Genomic DNA, 19168 nt, shown 5'->3' with positions numbered 1-19168 from the left:
CCTTTGCATTGCTGCATCCTGCTGGAGCCACATTGGCACTCTCTGGCCTGCCCCAGGGCATCTGGGAGGCATCCCGGGGACTGGACTCCACCTGAGCTGCCACATCCCAGGATGCTGGAGTCACAGCAGGCGGGATATTTTTTCCCGTAAACTTCTACAGTGGAAAAGGCAGATGAGTGCAACTAATTCTCTGTGGCAATTAGTTACAGAGCTGGTCAGGGGAAATCCCACCAGTGACAAACCATCACAGTGCTGCACTGAGAACCTGCCCAGTGTCATCCGCAGGTGAACCGGGACTCAGTGCCCAATGTCACCATGCTGAGGCTGAGGAATGGACCCCAGTGGAGTTTGCCCCATCCCTCCCTCCCTGTAGCCACAGCTTGGCTGGCAGAGCCACAAACGTGGCGGTGCCACAGCCCAGCACCCGGCTCTGTCATGGAGCAACCCTTCACCGTGGCCACCGGCTGTGCCAGGCGAGCAGGAGCCGGCCGCATGGCCCCGTCCCTCCCCTCTTCTGTGGCTTGTAAAACAAAACCAGTCTGGGTTTTACTGCCTGATCTTTGTAACGCAAACACAGGCCAGTTAACAGGTTTTACACAGCGGCTCCCGGCACAGGGTGGTTGGGATGCTCGCTGTCATTTCACTGGGATTTTACTGGTCACAACTAATGACTCGATTTCATTTAGTGATAGCGTGTCCCTGGAAGTGCACACGACAAACCTGGCAGTTACCGCACTGGGTAAGCCTGTGCCGACTGCACCAGCGTTGGGTGGGTGACAGTGACAGGGACCAATGGGGACTGGTGGGAACTGATAGGAACAAGCACCTCTGCTCTTCTTCATCTGTACATCCAGACCTAACAGCATCTAGCAAAATTCCTGCTGCCTTTGTACCCACTGCAGCCACAGCCTCCATCAAAACATTTGCCTTCCATCAGACAAATTTAGGAGCAGTTGATATTTTTGAAACACAGTGGATCAGGAAGATAGAGTCACTTTCAGGGCTGATTTTCCCCATGGATCTGGTGTCCCAGCTGTATTTAGCAGCTGTCAGCAGTGCATCATGCCAGCACAACACACTGCTGGGAACACAATGCCTGCGATGCAGGGGAGCTTCCTGTGGTGTTTCAGCTGTATTTTCAGCAGGAGGTTTTTGCTTATGGAATAAACTTTCTCATAAACAAGTGAGAGATGATGGAAAGCCAAGCCAACTCAAGGTCATCTGGCTTTGCTGGCTGTGCATCTGATGTTCCGAACCCTGGAACAAACGCCACCCACTCTATTTCCAGTGCTAGAGCTGCCAGAGCTGGCAACAGACATTGTTCTCTGGGAAAGCAGTGGCGATAGGAGGGCAATTACTGTGACAGGACAGAGGAACCCGGTAGGTCCTGGTCCATCAAACCTGTTCATTCCAGACTCCCTTGGAGATACTTCTCAAACCCAGTCCCACATTCCACCCCTGACATAATGACATGAGGTACACTTGTGCCAGTTAAAAATAAAAATCCTTTTTGTTCCCAAATGACAGAACACGGGGACATTTGGGAAAGTCTGACCAAGTCCTGATTGAACAAGAATCTGCCATTACTTCTCCTAGCAAGAGGCAATCACTCCCATGTACAATGCTCTGCTCTCAGCAGTGATTTATGGTTCCAAGGAGGGTTGTACATGTTCACTGTTCTGTTGTGAGGAGTTGACGTCTCCCACATCGCTCAAGATGCTCAAGATTTTACCTCCAAACGTGTTTGTTCAGCAGTGCTGGGCTGAGGGATCCCAGCCCATGGCACACATTGGGCTGACCCTGGGCTAGGAGAATACAGAAAATGAGGGGGCATGTCTCTCCATCCCCCCTGAGGGATTAATTATGGGATCAACAGGAGTCAGCGTGCAAGACACATAATATTGAGATTAAGTCATGAAATCCCAAAGCACATGCTAATCACAGTGAAAATCACCGACAGCTGGGCTGGGAGGGCCCCGGCCCGTCTGAGCTGCTGCCTCCTAGCCCTGAAGGAAACAGAAAAGCTGCTTTCCCATTTAGTTCCACTGTCTTTTTATGGAAACAGTGCTCATTTCTCCTGGAAAGATCGTCAAGTTCCAGATCAGTCCACTGGTGCCACTGAGGCAGAGCTCTGCCCCTTCTTTTTGAACATCAGCATCTTGTCTAGTCCACACTTGACAGGTGCAGGGTGTTCAAACTCCTGCTAGGAGTGTGTCCAGCAGCAGGCAGGGGAGCAAACAGCTGCGAAGAGTGGCTTTTTATGGGAGAAAAACCAATTAACATAGAATCAAAGAATCATTCAGGTCGGAAAAGCCCTCCAAGATCATAAAGTCCAACCATTTCCCCAGCACTGCCAAGGCCACCACTAACCCATGTCCCCAGGTGCCACATCCACATGGCTTTTAAATCCCTCCAGGGATGGTGATTCCACTACTATCCTAGGCAGCCTTTGCCAAGGTTGTAAGATCTTATACTTCTTTTAAAATAGAAAAAAGATTATAGGATCTTTCTAAAACAGCTTATAAAACTGTTTCAGATTACTAATGCACCTCACCTGCATTTATTTCACCCATATCAAAAGGCTGGCACCAGGGACAGTTGGCACCAGGGAAGGTACAGCAGCAAGGTGATGTCCTGGCACCTGCGGCATCTCAAACCAGCCTAAGAAACACACTGTGACCTGCTGCAGGGCAACAACCACCAGGCCTGAGACCCCCTTCCAGTGCCTAATGGAGCTCCAGGAGAGCTGGAGAGAGAATTGCACAAGGACCTGGGGTGACAGGGCAAGGGGGAATGGCTTCCCACTGCCAGAGGGCAGGGTCAGATACGGTCACTTCCCTGTGAGGGTGGGGAGGCCCTTGCACAGGGTGCCCACAGAAGCTGTGGCTGCTCCATCCCTGGCAGTGTCCAAGGCCAGACTGGACAGGGCTTGGAGCCACCTGGGATAGTGGAAGGTGTCCCTGCTCAGGGCAGGGGGTTAGAACTGGATGAGCTTTAAGGTCCTTTCCAGCCCAAGCCATGCCAGGATTCTATGTTCCTAAGGTTCCTTCCAAACCAAATAATTCTGTAAGTCTGTGATACTGTGAGGTTTGTGCTACTGATCCCACGTTGTGTCAGATGCTCTTGACGTGACGGGAGTAGGAGCAGCAGAATCAGGTGCCATTCCTTGGGATGCGCTAGGAGAAAAACAAAGTAACATTTCAAGGACCCAGCACCAACCTGGGAGCGACTCCAGCCAGCAGGAGGGCGGGTTTAGCCGTCCCGTCGGGGCGGGACGGGGCGGGACAGGGGAGGTGGCGGGGCCGGTCCCGGTCTCAGCGGGGAGCGCTGCCGGAGCCACACGGGCGGCAGGTACGGGGGGACCGGGAGGGCGGGGGGGATCGGGAGAGAGTGTGCGGGGTCGATGCTGGCCGGTCCCTTCGGCCCCGAGACGCTGCGGAGGGATGCCCGCGGGCATCTCTCAGCGCCCTCGGGCATCCCTCGGCGGCGTCTCGGGGCCGAAGGGACCGGCTCGACGGGGCTGGTCACAGTGTCTTTTACACTGATACAGACCTGAAGTCACCCGATCTCTGCCTGGTTTTGCAGCAGCGGGGCAGGTTTTCATGCTGAGCAGGTATTTGGGATGTACCCGGCGTGCAGCCAGGGGTAGTCATTCGGATTTAACCTGTATTTACACAGGGGCTTCCTTTAATCTCACTGATAAAAGAGAATGGGAGCAAACCGCAGCTTTATGGAATAGTTCAGTGCTTGGTTTGGTATTGGAAATGTGCCATCTCCCCCAGGATGGTGTCTCCCAATGAGGCAGAGTATGCTCGCAGCATCCCAGGGGCGTGGAATTGCTGGAGTTGGGGGTTTGCTCCTCTTACTATCCAGGATTCCCGTCATTCCTTGCCCAAGTAGCAGTTAACTCTCGGTAATGTGACCTTATTGGCACGTGAGGAGCACGGCTTGTGATTGTCCTACAAGAGAGGGACATCTCGGGAACCATGGAATCATGGATTGCCTTGAGTTGGAAGGGACCTTCAAGTTCATCTCATTCTGCCCCTGCCATGGGCAGGGACACCTTCCACTATCCCAGGCTGCCCCAAGCCCTGTCCAACCTGACCTTGGGCACTGCCAGGGATCCAGGGGCAGCCACAGCTTCTCTGGGCACCCTGTGCCAGGGCCTGCCCACCCTCACAGGGAGCAATTCCTTCCCATTATCCCATCCATCCCTGCCCTCTGGCAATGGGAAGCCATTCCCTGTGTCCTGTCCCTCCATCCCTCGTCCCCAGTCCCTCTCCAACTCTCCTGGAGCTGCGTTAGGCACAGGCAGGGGCTCTAAGGTCTCTCTGGAGCCTTCTCTTCTCCAGGATGAACAGCCTCAGCTCTCCCAGCCTGGCTCCAGAGCAGAGGGGACCTCAGGGTTAGGCAGGGAAGTGGGGAGTGACACAGAGCACAGAGTCAGGCAAGCGCTATCTAAGCTCCCAGACTGTAAATACTCCTGGAGTGCTGCACCCCTGCCTGCTGGAGTTGGAGACCTGGAGGCGCCTGTGTGGATTGGAGCCGTGGGCGTTGGAGCTGGCACTGTGTGCCCTGGCCACTCTCCCTGCACACCAGCAGCAACACAGAGCATCTGCTGGGAGCCCTGACCCCACCTTGAGACAGGCTTTCATTGCTCACTGACATGTTGCTGCTCCACTTTTCAAACTGCCAACCTGTAAACTTGTGAGGTAATAAAAGAAATTCCTCTAATTTGCAAAAATACCACTAGAGAGTATAGATGTCTCGTCTAGGAAAACGAGGCCTTTCCCTCAGGGTTCCGGGGAGATGGCAGATGAGCAGCTGCTCATCAAAGAGGAGTGACTGATGTGTCCCAGTAGAGAAAGTGCTGAGCACTCCCAGTGTCACCAGGCTGGTAGCGTCAGGGTGGTTTTGCAGCCCATGTCCCACCCTGGATCTTCCAGGAGTGGGCCAAGTTTTGCTCATGACTTTATTTCCTTCAAGTGGCAGTTGCCCTACGAAAATCCCAGAGGAGATTCGACAGAGTCAACACAGTCATTTCGTAATGTGGGAGTCTGATGTCACTGCGAGGTGGAGGAGTTTCACCCAGGGTGATGCTGGGATGAGGCAGGGCTGGACTCAGCTGCTGGGGACAGGGAGGACATGTCCACAGCACAGAGAAACCCCACTGGAACCAGGAGCAGGTTTCTCTTAGGATGGCTTTGGTCATCACAGGGATGCACGTGCTGCCAGGAGAGGGGCCATGGCACCCTGGGCACCACAGGGTCTCGTGTCCCTGGGGTCAGCTCCACACAGTTCAGACGCTCCAGCTGTGACCAGAGCAGCCCAGAGCAGGGCACAGATGTAAAGCAGTGCTGGCTCCTGGAGCCACCTACAAAGGATTCAGGGCTGCATGTCTATCAAGGGGGTGGCACCTCCAGTGCCCCCAGCCCTGCTCGGCTCCTGCTCCATCACTGCTCCGCTTCTTCACTCTGGAGGGGCTTTGGGAAGGGGGCACAGTTGTCTGTGCACTGATGGAGAGTGGGTGTTTACATCCCTCACTTATCACTTCTCTGCTCAGGTGAAGCCCGCTGATGGGGCAGAGCAGGACCCACTCCAGGCTGGCACCAAACCTGGCACCAACCCTGCCCTGAGCAGCTCTGGCCCCCAAGCACTGAGTGCTGTGCCAGGGAAGAGCCCCCATAACAGGGGCCTGGACAGCTCACCCAGGGCAGCTTCCAGCTGCCAGCAAGGAAGAAGCCTGTTTAGAAACATTCTGGAAATAAAGGTAAGAAGAAAACTGTTAAAATGAGAATATACGTTGCAAAAAAGTCATCCAGGTATAGTCAAATGCAGCTTTTGCCTCATGCCATTTCTATTATCCCATATGAAAAGAAATAATTTCTCCCAGCACTGGCAGGTTGATGAGTGACCCACAGAGACCTGTGCACAAGTGGGGTGTCCCTGTGGCAGGAGCCAGCGGTCGGTGACAGCAGGGACAGCCTAGGGTACGCAGCCAGCCAGCACCAGCCAGGCAGGATCCTGCCCCACACTGGGCAGGGGGCTGAAATTTCAATCTAATCTAAATCTTTTATTGGATTTCTTAAAAGGCAGAAAATACTTCCTCATCTGCCTCACTGGGCTCCCCAGATTTAAATGAGCTCTGAGGATTCAGTTCTGTTAAGCCAAAGCTGAGCCCTTGGGAAGGGGCTGAGCTCCCACCGTGGGGCTGGGGCAGGATGGCCCTCATGTCCTCCCACAACTGTGGGCAGTTCAGCAGAGGCTGAGGTCATTCCTCCCATTCTCCTTGTATCTCTGCCCAAAACCCAGCCAGGGTCTGGTGCAATGTCAGCTCCTTCCATGAGTGAACCACCCCCAGGCAACGGCAGGAGGAACCTCTGTGGCACAAGGTCATGAAGGATGAGATGATGATAGTGGGAGTGCAGGGGGTCCAAGTCCCAGGACACGACTTCCTTGGAGAACAAAATCTTTTTCTATAGGAGTAGAGCCTGCCTTCGGATCTTAGAGGAAGCAGCTGGGGTTTGTTCTTTCCAAAGTCCTCTCCCAGAGAGGATCACCTACGTCTAACATCACAGGTAATAGTCATGCAGTGAAAACCATCATCTCTTTTTGCGTCGTGGAGCGAGACTCCAAAATCTGTTGGGTTTATACTGTTACCAAACTCTCTGTGTGCTACTCAAGAGAACTTGCAGATCTGGCCAGAAGATCAAGGAATCAGTATCACCTTTTTATTTTTGTATAAGAAAAGTATGAAGAACCCACCTGCTTCTACTCCCCAGGGCCGTGCACACCTTTACTGCCTTCTTTGATCACCTCCAAGTAATGCTGTGTCACTCTCATTCCTGCCCTGCTGAGTGCTGCTCCTTAGTGGGTTATTGCTGCATTATTCCGGCACTCTTCCTCCCAGGATGGGGCCTATTCCCAGCATTAATCTTTAACTCTGCTCTCCTGCAGCTTAAATCTGAAAAATGTTCTGAGTGGCTGCTTCAGGTTCTTTTCGAAATCCTGCCTCAGGATGTTAAGATTTAGTAACACAGATTCTAACCTTAAAATAGCAGCACAAAATGTTCTATTTACTCACAAAATGAATGCCAAGTATGCAGCATCCCTCAGCAGAGCAGGGGAGTGGGGGGGCCGTACTGATAATATCTGACAGACAAAGGAATTTGGTGGAAAAAAACCAATCTGTTGTCCTTCCTCCAGCGGGCAGCAAATCCCTGGACAGCATTCCTGGTCCTGGGAAAGGTGCTACTGCTTCCAGCTCCCCTTCTCCTGTCCCTCTGAAAGCTGGATGTTCTCTAATACTTCTTAGCTCTAAGAAAGATTGTCTTAGGCTCCATGTGAGGTTGAACCCTGAGCGCTGTGAGCCTGAGCTCTACCCAAGCCAGCTCCTGCATGTACTGCTTGGTCCATCTAGTGTTGGCTGAGGCTGGGACGGCATTCCAGCTGTACCAGTGTGCACACAGCATTCCCAGTCCCTGAGCAGCACCTGCTCAGGCACTGCCACACTGCAGGGCCCGTGGCCGTGCTTGGGAGACACCAGGCACAGCCGCGTCCTGCAGGTCCCGGTCGCTCAGGTGGGGCCAGAAAAAACCCCAAAATGTGACCAAAGCACTCACCGCCTTTGCAACTGCCAATCCCAAACTTCTCCTGTGTCCTCCCAGGAGGCTGGGTGACATGTTGCTGCCATGGCATGACCCTGCAGAACGTCTGTGCTGAGTTTTTCCTGGGTTGTAAACCACAGCCATGCCATCGCAGTGACTGTCCCACTCCTGCTGTGCTGACAGTACAGGTGCACCTGGTATGGCACAGCCCGTGCTCCTCCTCAGAGCTGGTTTGATGTCTTTTCTCCTGCTCACAGGCAGCAGCATGAACCTGAAGAAGTACCTGGTCCGGGCGCTGCATCGCCTGCAGAAGGGCCCTGGTTACACCTACAAGGAGCTGCTGGTCTGGTACTGCGACAACACCAACACCCACGGCCCCAAGCGCATCATCAAGGAGGGGCCAAAGAAGAAATTAATCTGGTTCTTCCTAACGTTGCTCTTTGCGTCCCTGGTGTTCTGGCAGTGGGGGATCCTCATCAACACCTACCTCTCCTACAATGTCACCTCATCTCTCTCCATTGGCTTTAAGACCATGAAGTTCCCTGCAGTCACCGTCTGCAACGCCAACCCTTTCAAGTAAGTTCTTCTCCCAGTTTCCCCATCTGTGCTCTAACCCCTCAGAAAGATTGCCAGAGTGAGGTACTGAGGGCCCGTTCCTGTCTCAGACATCATGTTAGGAGCATCAGTGGACTCACCAAGTAGTACTAAAAACTAAATAAAGAACAGTATGAAGATGAATGGCTCCGGGCTGGAGGAGGGTTCATCTGCCTGCAAGTTCTCCTGGGCTTTGTGGAATCCCAGAACAGTTTGGGTTGGGAAGGGACCTTCCAGTTCATCTCATTTCACCCCCTGCCATGGTCAGGGACACTTTTCACTATCCCAGGTTGACTCCAAGCCTCATCCAACCTGGCCTTGGACACTTCCAGGGATGGGGCAGCCACAGCTTCTCTGGGCACCCTGTGCCAGGGCCTCCCCACCCACACAGGGAAGAGTTTCTTCCTAACACAGTTTCTGCACCATATCAGTCAATCTAATGAAGGTTTTTGCCTTCCTGCAAACTTTCCTCAGCTCATAAAAAAGCCAAATTCAGCTCACCTTTCTCAGCCAGAATCAGTCTTTCCATCTTTCTCCACAATTCTTTCTCTTACCTTTCCTCGCTGTGAACATTCTTCTCAATGCTCACACTCCAGTCACTAAGATCTGGTTCCACAGTCCTGTCTGCCAGGAACCACAGAGATAGAACTGAAGTGTGATTTCAAAGGAGTCACTGATTTTCATTAGAGTTGCTTTAAATTTATGGTTGCTTTAAATTCGTATCTGTGCGATAGTGTAGCCCAAGGCAAGATGCTCTCAGCCAACACAATTGCTTAGGGGTAGTTTTTCCTCCACTTGCTAGAGATGTTTTGTGTAAACTGTAGTGAATTACTGAACTAGAACCAATGTGGCCTCATGCTGGCACGTTCACCCCTGCAGCACTCGCTGTTTATCCTCCCACTGCCCTTCTGCCCAGCTGCAGCCTGCTGGGACGCCAGTGTCCGAGCTGGCCGTGCTGTGCATGGAAACTCCTGTTGTCCTCCAGAAAATCCTAGGCAGCAGTCTGAGGTCCCCAGGAAGGTCCAAGCCAGTGGCAGGTGAGCTGCCAGGTATCCCCAGCACCATGACACTGCCTGGTCACAGCTCCCTGTCCCTCAGGTACTCAGAGGTGAAGCACCTGCTGAAAGAGCTGGACAGGCTCATTGAGGCGGCGCTGGAGAGGATCCTGCAGCCCACGCCAGGGAACGGCAGCGAGAACGTGTCCCCGCCACTCGACTTGGAGCTCTGGAACCAGATCCCCCTGGTCCTCATTGACGAGCACGACAAAGACAATCCCATCATCCTGGACATCTTTGAGACCAACCAGACTGCTGGGGGCAATGAAACTGCCATGGGCAAGGAAACCAGTGTGAGCAATGACACTGCTTGGGGCTACCAGAGCTCTGTGGATAACAAAACCACAGGCAATGAAACCACTGCTCCACCCACCCCAGCCAACACGACGTCGGAAGAGAAAAAGTACAAGCTGGCAGTGAAGCTGGTGAGAGGGGTCCCGCAGTGGCAGCGGGCAGGGATGAGGGATGAGTGCCTTGGCAAGGATGCAGCGGGGAGATCTCTGTCTCTTCCCCACTTCCCCACTGCCCATGGCCACTCTGCCTTGGGGCTCTGGTCTGGCTGTGCCCAGCCCCAGGCCCTGCTGCAGGCTGAGCCCAGGGCAGAGCCAGGGCAGGGGTGTTCCATGCAGGCTCCCAGACACGTTCACCCCTTCCTTAGGTCAGGCTCCCAAAATGCCAGGGAGAGGCTGTGGCTGCCCCCATCCCTTTCCTGCTGCAGTCCACAGTGCAGAGGCACATGGTGTTCTTGCAACCCCTCATCCCTGCTCCCATGGAGGCTCCAAGGACCCTGCATGAGCAGACCTCAAAAGTTGGGGCAACTCCAGCCTTAAAGAATTGGCCCAAAAGTGTCATTTTCTGTTAGCTTGTGGAGGTCACCCTGGGGCTGATGTATAACCTGCCCAGCTGGGAAATGTCCCTGGGGAAGGACCCTGTAATGCAGTGTGACAGCCAGCTCAATGTGACAGCTGGCTTGTGGCTCTGCCAGGCTGAACCTCTCTGTTCCTGGGAGCTGCAGGCAGGGCTGGCATCCAGACGAGCATGTGGGGAGGGGGGTCACACCACAGCCCCTGCCATCCTCCTGGGGGCTCAGACCTGCCTGCTTTGTGTCCCCAGTGCAGCCATCAGGGCTCTGACAACTGCACGTACAGGAACTTCACCAGCGCGGCGCAGGCAGTGACCGAGTGGTACATCCTGCAATCCACCTCCATCCTCTCCAAGGTCCCGCTGCATGAGAGGATCAGGATGGGCTACCAGGCAGAGGACATGATCCTGGCGTGTCTCTACGGGGCTGAACCCTGCAACTACAAGTAGGTGCACATGAGCTCCCTGCTCCTTTCCGTCCCAGCAGGAATGAACAGCATGCTAATGGCATGGCAGGGCAGGTTCTTTTCTCTTTTTAAGGTATGTATCAGCTAATAATGAGATTGCTGCTGATTCTCAGCTCTAACAACACTTCCCAGAGGTTTTCTGGATGTGATCCTGACTGAAATGCATTATTTTGGAACAGTGCTGGCTGAGTTAGGGTTTTGGATGGGCTGTTTTGCTCATGACATATCAAGAGTAGCAGCACCCAGGATAACCACGTGCTGAGTCAGCAGCAAGACCCCCAGTTACAGCTTCCCTCCCTTTCTGCACAAGGCTCTGAGAAATGCATTTTAGCCAACTTTGTTTCCTATGAATCCCAAGTTCCTATCTCCAGTGTTGAGAAAGGGGAGCACACAGCAGCACCCCAGGGTGTGGGGAGCCCTGTCCTTCTGCAATGTCCCTTCTACAACAAGGGCGACAGAGAACTGCTGTCAAAGCACGAGCTATAATGCCAGCCCAAACCTGTAACCATAGCTCAGGCTGAGCAATTGTTCCTCTCACCTGTGTGACGTGTGTTCCTCTCCATCCCAACTGAGTGCTGTCCCCAGGGCCATGTCCCAGCAGACACCTGTAGCTTGCCTTGACTTTTTTTTCAAAAACAGATGGATTGAAGTGGTATCAGCTGTAGTCCCTGTTCAGCAAATGAAGCAATGGGAGGTGAGCCCCAGCACAGCTGCTGAGCTGGGCCCACCATCTGCTTTATGTCACACCCCTTTAGTCCTCCCGAGAGTCACAGTTTTATGTGTATGATTCTTCCAGGAATTTCACCCAAATCTACCACCCAGACCATGGTAACTGCTACATCTTTAACTGGGGCATGGATGAAGAGGCTTTGAATTCTTCCAACCCTGGGGCCGAGTTTGGTAAGGATCACTCTGTGGTGGAGGAGGGGGCTGGAGGGGCAGACGTGAGGGGTCTGCCTCGTGGTGCCCATTTCTGTGACTCGGGACAGATTTATGATTCCTCTGTCAGTGGAGCACTGCACCATGGAACAGAGGCTTTGTAGAAGGGGATGACCCCCAAAAGGAAAATGTGCCACACAGGAAAAAAGTGACTACAGATGTTACACATAGCAGGAGGGCATCCTCTGGATATTTGAAATATCTGAGACAGCACCTGACTAGTCCCAGTTATTGCCATTCTGGGCATTCACCACCAGAAGTGTTCCTGCATAGGTCAGGCTGCCATGGCAGCCAGACCGTGGCTCTTCCCAAGGAACAGGGAGAAGAAAACAGACTCCCTTTTTCCCCCAAAGCCTTACTTTCCAATAGTGTTCCTGTTTGAGTGTTTTGTCTGGTGTCCCAGGGCTGAAGCTGATTCTGGACATCAGCCAGCAGGACTACATTCCCTACCTGTCCTCTGCCGCTGGGGCCAGGCTCATGCTGCATCAACAGAAGAGCTTCCCCTTCCTCAAGGATCAGGGCATCTACGCCATGGCTGGGACAGAAACCTCCATTGGAGTGCTGGTGGTATGTGTGGCATTCCTCGGGAGCAGATTCTCTGAGAATAATGTTATCTGATGGGACCAAAACCAAGTTTGCTTTAAGTCTTGGCTGAACTGGCTCAAACCAAAGGAGACAAGGTACACACCTGCCAGGGGCTGGAGCAGTTTATGGAGGATTTTATGTAACTGTCCTGGCAAAGTGCTTTATTGAGGCCAGAATTTTTGGCTCAGGCCATGGTTGCCTCTTTCTCCAGCATTTCAGAAGCTGCTTTGCCAACCCCTGAACACCCTCACCTGCATGGATCCACCCAGGGAAGGGGCTGCAGCCATTCAGCTCTGTCATCACTGACTTTCATTTTTGGCAAAGCTAGTGGGGAGCACAGGAATTACAGAGCCTCTGGAAAACTGGCACAGGGACCTGTGGAGAAGTGATAACCGCAGTTTGGTGTTTGGGTTTCTTTCCAGGATGAGCTGGAGCGGATGGGTTATCCCTACAGCGACTGCACCATGAACGGCTCCGATGTCCCTGTCAAAAACCTCTACAGCCAATATAACACCTCCTACTCCATACAGGTAAAACACCCTTTTAAATCAAACAAAACTCTTCAGGAAAAATCATGCAAGCAGATAAATCTTTGGCCATCATGCAGGGTACTAGGGAATCATAAAATCATAAAATCCTTATTGTTGGAAAAGACCTTCAAGATCATCAAATCCAAGTATCAACACAGCACCACCACCGTGCTCGCTGATAAACCATGTCCTCAAGTGCCACGTCCACGTGGTTTTTGAACACTTCCAGGGCTGGTGTCTCCACCACTGCCCTGTTCAAATGCTTTACGACCCTTTCCATGACAAGTATTTCCTAGTATCTGATCTAAGCCACACATGGTTCTGTAGGATCGGTCACTGAAGTGCTGGGAAACTTCTGCTGAGACAATGTCTAAGTGACACTTCTCAGGAGCTCATGTTTTGTGTACACAAGTGGTATTTACCCCTGACAGGAGGCGAATACAAAGGAGAGATTCTCCCTCTTAACACTCCTACGATCTTTAACTTTTTTCTCTTCGGGGGGATTAAGTAACTTTTCACCCTGAAAATGCAGCTGGTTTGTACAGGAAGCAAAACAGCCCTTTACTTCTTCATCACTCTGAAAATGGGATGAGAAAGTTGAGTGTTTGTAAACCTTGAATCTGTAGAAAATTAGAGTGCAAACACTAAGCACAGGTTAATTTGTAACAGGCTGTACTAGAGAGAGAAGCAGCTCTTGAGGGTGCGATCCAATAATAAGGGAAACACCCAAACCATTTGGGGTGATTCACAGATGCACCCAGAGATCGGGAGGGCTTTGGGCTGGCAGCGGTTTTATATTTCTACCTTTATATAATATAATAACAACTGGATCACTTTACCCAACTTTTGAATATGTTTGTATTAGGTTTAAGCAAACACTCGGGAGGATTGCATTATTCCCTAGAAGTGCAAACGCTGACGGAGTTCTGTGTCCACATAACGCCACTTCAGAGCCCTCTCAGCAAAACCAGGCTCTTCCATCACTCCCTGGCTGCTCTGTGCACTCTGTGGACCTTTCCTATCACACAGAAATTCTCTGCTTGTTCTACCCACAACTGTTAAATCTAATTATCTTCTCACAGACTTTGCTATTGCTTTTGTGCTGCCTCATGCAGAATCCCACTCCAATCTCAGATGATGAACTTCACGCCTCACCAAGCTAATGGCAGTGCTGCAGCTGGAGCTGCAGCCACAATCCTCCCAGCAGCTGCACAGAGAAGATCATCCATATGTCTGCTCTTTATGTTGAAGGATTTGGAAATTCCTGGTCTTAAAGTGTAAAACCAGCCCTTTGTCAGTGTTGTGTAAAGCCTGGAGAGCACAGCCATGTCTGTGGTGGAACAGAACATTTGTGTTCCCTTTTGGAAGCTTGATATTACTTCTATGAAGCCCTAAAATAATTGAGAAATGAGCAGTTTCTTGTGGGAGTGGCAGTGAGCGCTGAGCTCCCTCCATTTCCCACGAGGTCTCACCCATGGGCAGCTCCTGTGAGTGGCCTTAGAAACTCCAATGCCCAGCAAGGCTGGAAGAGGTTCTGGGCAGGGACACGCTCTGGCAGCCCCCACTTCCCCTGCACCTTCATCTCTCTGCATCTGCAGCCCCAAAATCTTCTGTTCAGTGCAAAAGGGAGGGAATTCCTGGGAGCCACTGCCATGCCAGCAGTGCGGAGCTGCCCAAGGCCTCAGCCCGAGTCTAAGCATCCCTCTTCCCTCTCCAGGCCTGCCTGCGCTCCTGTTTCCAAAACCACATGGTCGAGATCTGTGGATGTGGGCACTACATGTTCCCTTTACCTGAAGGGGTGAGCTACTGCAATAACGAGGATAACCCGGGCTGGGGTAAGAGCTCGCGGCGGCCTCTGGGGCCAGGCCGGGATGGGAGCGGGGTCTGCCCTGTCCCTGCAGCTCATGCACAGCTGTTCCCTACAGGATGTGGCTACTCGGGCCAGTGCTGGGGAGAAGGGGCCACACCTTGGTCTTGGCTGTGGGCTGGGTGAACCCTTGGGCACCAAAGAGAAAGAACACAGGGTATCACGCCAGGCCTCTGCACCCAAAATTTTGGGTCCCCTAGCAGGGGCAACGGAGGGTCCGGTGCTCCCCTGGGGTGGAACAGCTCTGTGCTGGCAGAGGCCAGGGCTGTGCGAAAAATACCACCCTGGGCGAGCTGGCTCTATAAAAACTGTCTTCAGAAAGTTACAGTTTATTTTTAATTTATTATTAAATTGTCTGAGTGTTTTGCCCAAGTTTCTCAAGGAAGGGGAAGTTGAAAGGGAAGACAGCAGATCTATGCGGGAGGGTCATACCTAATATTCATTTTGATAAATGAAACTGATATAACCCAGTAAGTGGGTCCTTATCTAAACAGATACTTTGTTTTCACCAAACAGCATATTGCTATTCCTCACTGAGATCCAGCATAAAACAGCGACAGATCTGCATTGACTCCTGTAAAGAAACATGCAAGTGAGTACCTGAGCCTGATCTGGTTGCTGTGGAGGTGTAGAGGAATCCTGCATTTTGACTCCCAGCCATCCTGACCTAAAAGGGCAGCAAACCATGCAGGACTGGTTTGCTGTGTGAGAACTGAAGTTCCAGAGACTTCAGAGGAAGGGAAATCTTCATACTAATGCTCTCCCTCTTCCCTCCAGTGACACACAGTACAAAATGACCATCTCCATGGCAGATTGGCCATCGGAAGCCTCTGAGGTAACCCTGATTCCTTGGCGTGTAACAGACATTGATGGTTCCCTGTTCCCAGGCACACGGACACTCACTATTGTCAAAGCTGGTGTCCAGGTCAAAGCACCTTTGCTAAAGTCCATGTTTTCCACACACAAACCAGCAGCAGCACCAGGGCATGAGGCAGGAGGAGGGACCCCTCCACAGTGGCTCCTCCCTCCTGGGGTTCTGTCTGAGTGTCACTGTCAGCCCAAGGCTGAGTCCACCTTCCACACCCCAAAAGGGCAGGGGGGCTTCCCACAGGACAGGGAAGGAGCACCCACTGGCCCTGCTGAGGCAGAGCTGCCCTGCTCAGGCCCACAGCATCCCCCTCCACCTGCACACGGGGCCGGGGCTGCCTGGGATGGGGCACGGCACCCGCAGGCTCGTGCTCTTCGGGAGCACAGGATGCCTCTACTCTTTCTGAACAGATTTTGTTTTCCTAGGACTGGATTTTCCATATTCTGTCTTATGAAAGGGATATGTCAACAAATGTGACTCTGGACAGGTGAGTGAAAGGAACAACCACTTTATCTTCTCTGCTGAGCCTGTTAACATCAGCCTGACACGAGCCTTGGCACCAGGCCAGCGCAAGCGTGCGCGAATGTGCAGGGAGGACGAGGTTTGCGGCAGCTTCGCCTGGGATGTACAGAAAGCAGATCCAACAGGCACTTCATGCATGTCCTCTGCTCTCCAGAGCTGCAAACTGGGTCAGGCGAACTCAAACATGCAGTTAAGTAAAATCAGCATTAAGGACAGTTCCCACTTCATTATATTTGTCACTTCATACTCACATCTTGGTGTCTCTCCATCCCGTGGTCAGGCTGGAGCAAAGGTGCAGGACATCGACAGCCCAGCTCCTCACTGAGGTGGGTTTTGTTCTTTACAGGAATGGTATCATCAAGCTGAACATTTACTTCCAGGAGTACAACTACCGCACCATCTCGGAGTCAGCTGCCACTACGGTGAGTGCCCATCCCAGCCTGTCTGGCAGGGCAGGCACAGGAGCCAGTCAGCTGGGAAGGGGGGACAGTATGTCACATCTCTAGAGGCTGCTGTTTCAAACATTTGCTGTAATGAAGCCACCTCTGCCTACTGGCTCGCAGCCCTCAGTTCCTTCCCCCACTCCATGTCCCAGCCCTGCAGGCCAGCACTGGCACAGGAGGGGACCCAGTGGGCAAGTCCCAGGTGCAGGGGCATCACCCACGTCAGCACTGGCACAGGGGATGATGGATCAGGGTGGGGCACATCTGAGGGGCTCCACTTCCTCAGCTCACTCCGCTCTCCTCCTGCAGATCGTGTGGCTGCTGTCGAGCCTGGGAGGCCAGTTTGGGTTCTGGATGGGAGGCTCAGTGCTGTGCCTCATTGAGTTTGGGGAGATCATCATCGACTCGCTGTGGATCACCATCATCAACGTGATCGGCTGGTGCAAAGGCCTGAAGCAGAGGCGGGCACAGGCGCGGTACCCAGATGCTCCCCCAACGGTGTCAGAGCTGGTGGAGGCTCACACCAACCTGGGCTTCCAGCATGAGGCCACGGGGGCTCTGCCCAGGGACGAGGTGCTGCCCCCCGAGCCTGGCACCCCCCCACCCAACTATGACTCTCTGCGTGTGCAGCCCCTCAACGTCCTCGGTCCCGACAGCGACGCGGAGACCGAGTGAGCAGAGTGCCCTGTCAGCTCCCGCCAGCCACTGCTGTGCTGTGTGGCACTTGCTGGGCAACCATCTGTCAAAATTAGTAGGGAATTAAAAGCCCAAGCTGTCCTCTCCTATGACTGATTGCTGGGAGGGAGCTCTGCCTAATAAACCCTGCAATAAACCTCACAGAGTCAGGCTTTGGCTTTAGTGTGTAGAGCTTGTGTATATCAGTATTGCTGTAAAATCATGTCACCATGTCTCGTTACCAGGTGGGTGGGAAGCAATTCCCAGTGAGCAGAGCAAGGTGGTGGCAGGGAGAGGATAGGATATTCTGACAGTGGATGCAAGGTCATGGCCTGGTAGACCACAGAACCCTAGAAGAGTTTGTGTTGGAAGGGACCTTAAAGACTCTCATTCTATCCCCTTCTCCAGCACTCTTGGCTGCAGAGATGGGGCACAGCGTGTGCTGCAGCTGTGCCATACCATGGATCAGAGCCTTGCGATGGGACCAAAGCTACTTCTGACCTCTGAGGCTGCAGAATTTCCATTCCCAAACTACAAGGGAAACAGCAAAAACTGAACTCTCCCTTCACAGAGCCCCTGTGTGCCCTGTTGTGCTGCTGACCAGGGTTTGTACCACTCATGGTGCAGGTGGTGTTGGTGTGTGCCAAGGCTAAGACTCCACAGAGACTCGGGGGTGGGAGGAAGCACCAGCCTGTTTAACTATCATTCTTGCAATAATAAAAAAATTGATTTAAAAGTTGTCTTTATCTTCCCTGCTGGCAGTGGGGGCAGTCCAGTGCTGCCAAGAGGTTGATGGCAGTGGCTTGCAAGGAGAACATGCTGTGCTCACCCTGGCATGAGGGCAGCCGGGGCCTTTGGGGATCTGTGTGGGGCTGAGCTGAGTGGGGCAGTGCATGCACCTGGCCCCAGCCAGCTCTGGCCCCCAGAAGCTTTCCCAGGAGCCCATCACAACCCACCAGGACTGGCCTTAGTGAAGTACTTTTGCAAAAGTTCAAGAGGAAGCACAGTCGTGTGGTTAAATCACAGACCCAGGAACACGATGTTCTGGGCACGGCGCCCAGTGCAGGGCAGCCGTGGAGAGGGGAGTCCAGGATCCTTCTGCATGGGAAGCTGCCCGAGCACAGGGTGCTCTGGTGCAGAACTGTTGGGCAGAGCGTACCCAGGGTCCCTCCAGCCCCTCAGCAGTGGTGGAAATTGTGGATCCAGTTGCTGATGACCACCAGCAGCAGGACAGAAGAACTGGGGGACAATCTGACAGCTGAGGTGCCACCAGCATGGCTGATTCTGCCCCGCACAAGGGAATTCTGTGTTCAAAATTCACTGAATCAAGATTCAGGGAGCACCTCCTTAACACATTCACACTCTGCCCCAGCCCTTTCTCCCTCAGCTGGTCCTTGTTTGAAAGGAGAAGGATGAACAGTCCCAAAACACACAGCTCTGTACAGAACCACCTCATCCAGGTACAGCCTGAGCTCAGCGAGCACCTAAACCCACCTGAGTGGCAACAAGGCACACGACAGGCAGCAAAGACACTTGCAGAGACAGAGGAAACCAGCTCTTACAAGCTGCCCTAGACTTCTCCTGTCTCCTCACTTGCTGTCTCCCTAAAGGAACATTTCCCTCTCTGAGCACCACAAACCCACAAGCACAGCCCCCTTTTCCACAGGAGAGCTCTTGTAAAGTGATGGCACTTGATCCCATGTTACAGCTGAGTGGGAAACAAGGACCTGACACCCTTCCTTCCTGAATCAATGCTCAGTGTATGCAGTGTCACCCTTGGCAAAGGCCTCCAAAGGATTCAACAGTGAAAAAACGGAACACACACAGCACATTGCTTAAATGATGAGGAATGCTGAGACCAAGAACCTGGGCATCTCCCCTCACATTCTCACCAATAGACACCACCTCCCTGGGATGGGCAGCAGGTCCCAGGCTGCTCCCCCTGTCCTCATGCCTTCAACCTCAGCTGGGTGCCTGCCCAGGCCAACAGCAGCAAACAAGGAACAGCCTCAAAACCCTCCCCAGCAGTGTCGGGGCAGAGGAAGGGTGGGAGAGGCACGGCTGGTGAGATTCACCCTCCTTACACCAAGAGTGAAGGGAACAGAGTGTTCTCTGCAGGACAGGGACAGCTCACCATTCCAGTCACAGCTGGCTT

At 53.0% G+C, this 19168-nt stretch overlaps 1 protein-coding gene across 2 annotated transcripts; it reads left to right on the top strand.

Annotated features, from left to right (window-relative positions):
- The first annotated feature begins 3295 nt into the window (after window positions 1–3295).
- On the top strand, window positions 3296–17749 carry SCNN1B (sodium channel epithelial 1 subunit beta). Of its 2 annotated transcripts, XM_048321312.1 has the most exons (15): window positions 3296–3351; window positions 5564–5770; window positions 6483–6578; window positions 7865–8183; window positions 9300–9681; window positions 10370–10563; window positions 11381–11484; window positions 11927–12090; window positions 12531–12638; window positions 14356–14473; window positions 15022–15097; window positions 15283–15340; window positions 15799–15860; window positions 16242–16317; window positions 16648–17749. In XM_048321312.1, exons 4-15 carry the CDS (start codon window positions 7873–7875, stop codon window positions 17011–17013), a joined length of 2019 nt encoding a protein of 672 aa, XP_048177269.1. In that variant the 5' UTR covers window positions 3296–3351; window positions 5564–5770; window positions 6483–6578; window positions 7865–7872; the 3' UTR covers window positions 17014–17749. The 2 variants fall into 2 exon arrangements, with proteins under 2 accessions (XP_048177269.1, XP_048177270.1); XM_048321313.1 differs by lacking the exon at window positions 6483–6578.
- The last annotated feature ends 1419 nt before the right edge of the window (window positions 17750–19168 follow it).

Source organism: Corvus hawaiiensis, chromosome 16, assembly GCF_020740725.1.
Source record: "Corvus hawaiiensis isolate bCorHaw1 chromosome 16, bCorHaw1.pri.cur, whole genome shotgun sequence".
Classification (NCBI taxonomy): domain Eukaryota; kingdom Metazoa; phylum Chordata; class Aves; order Passeriformes; family Corvidae; genus Corvus; species Corvus hawaiiensis.
Note: the sequence above shows the minus strand (reverse complement) of the source record. Positions and strands in the feature narration are given on the sequence as shown.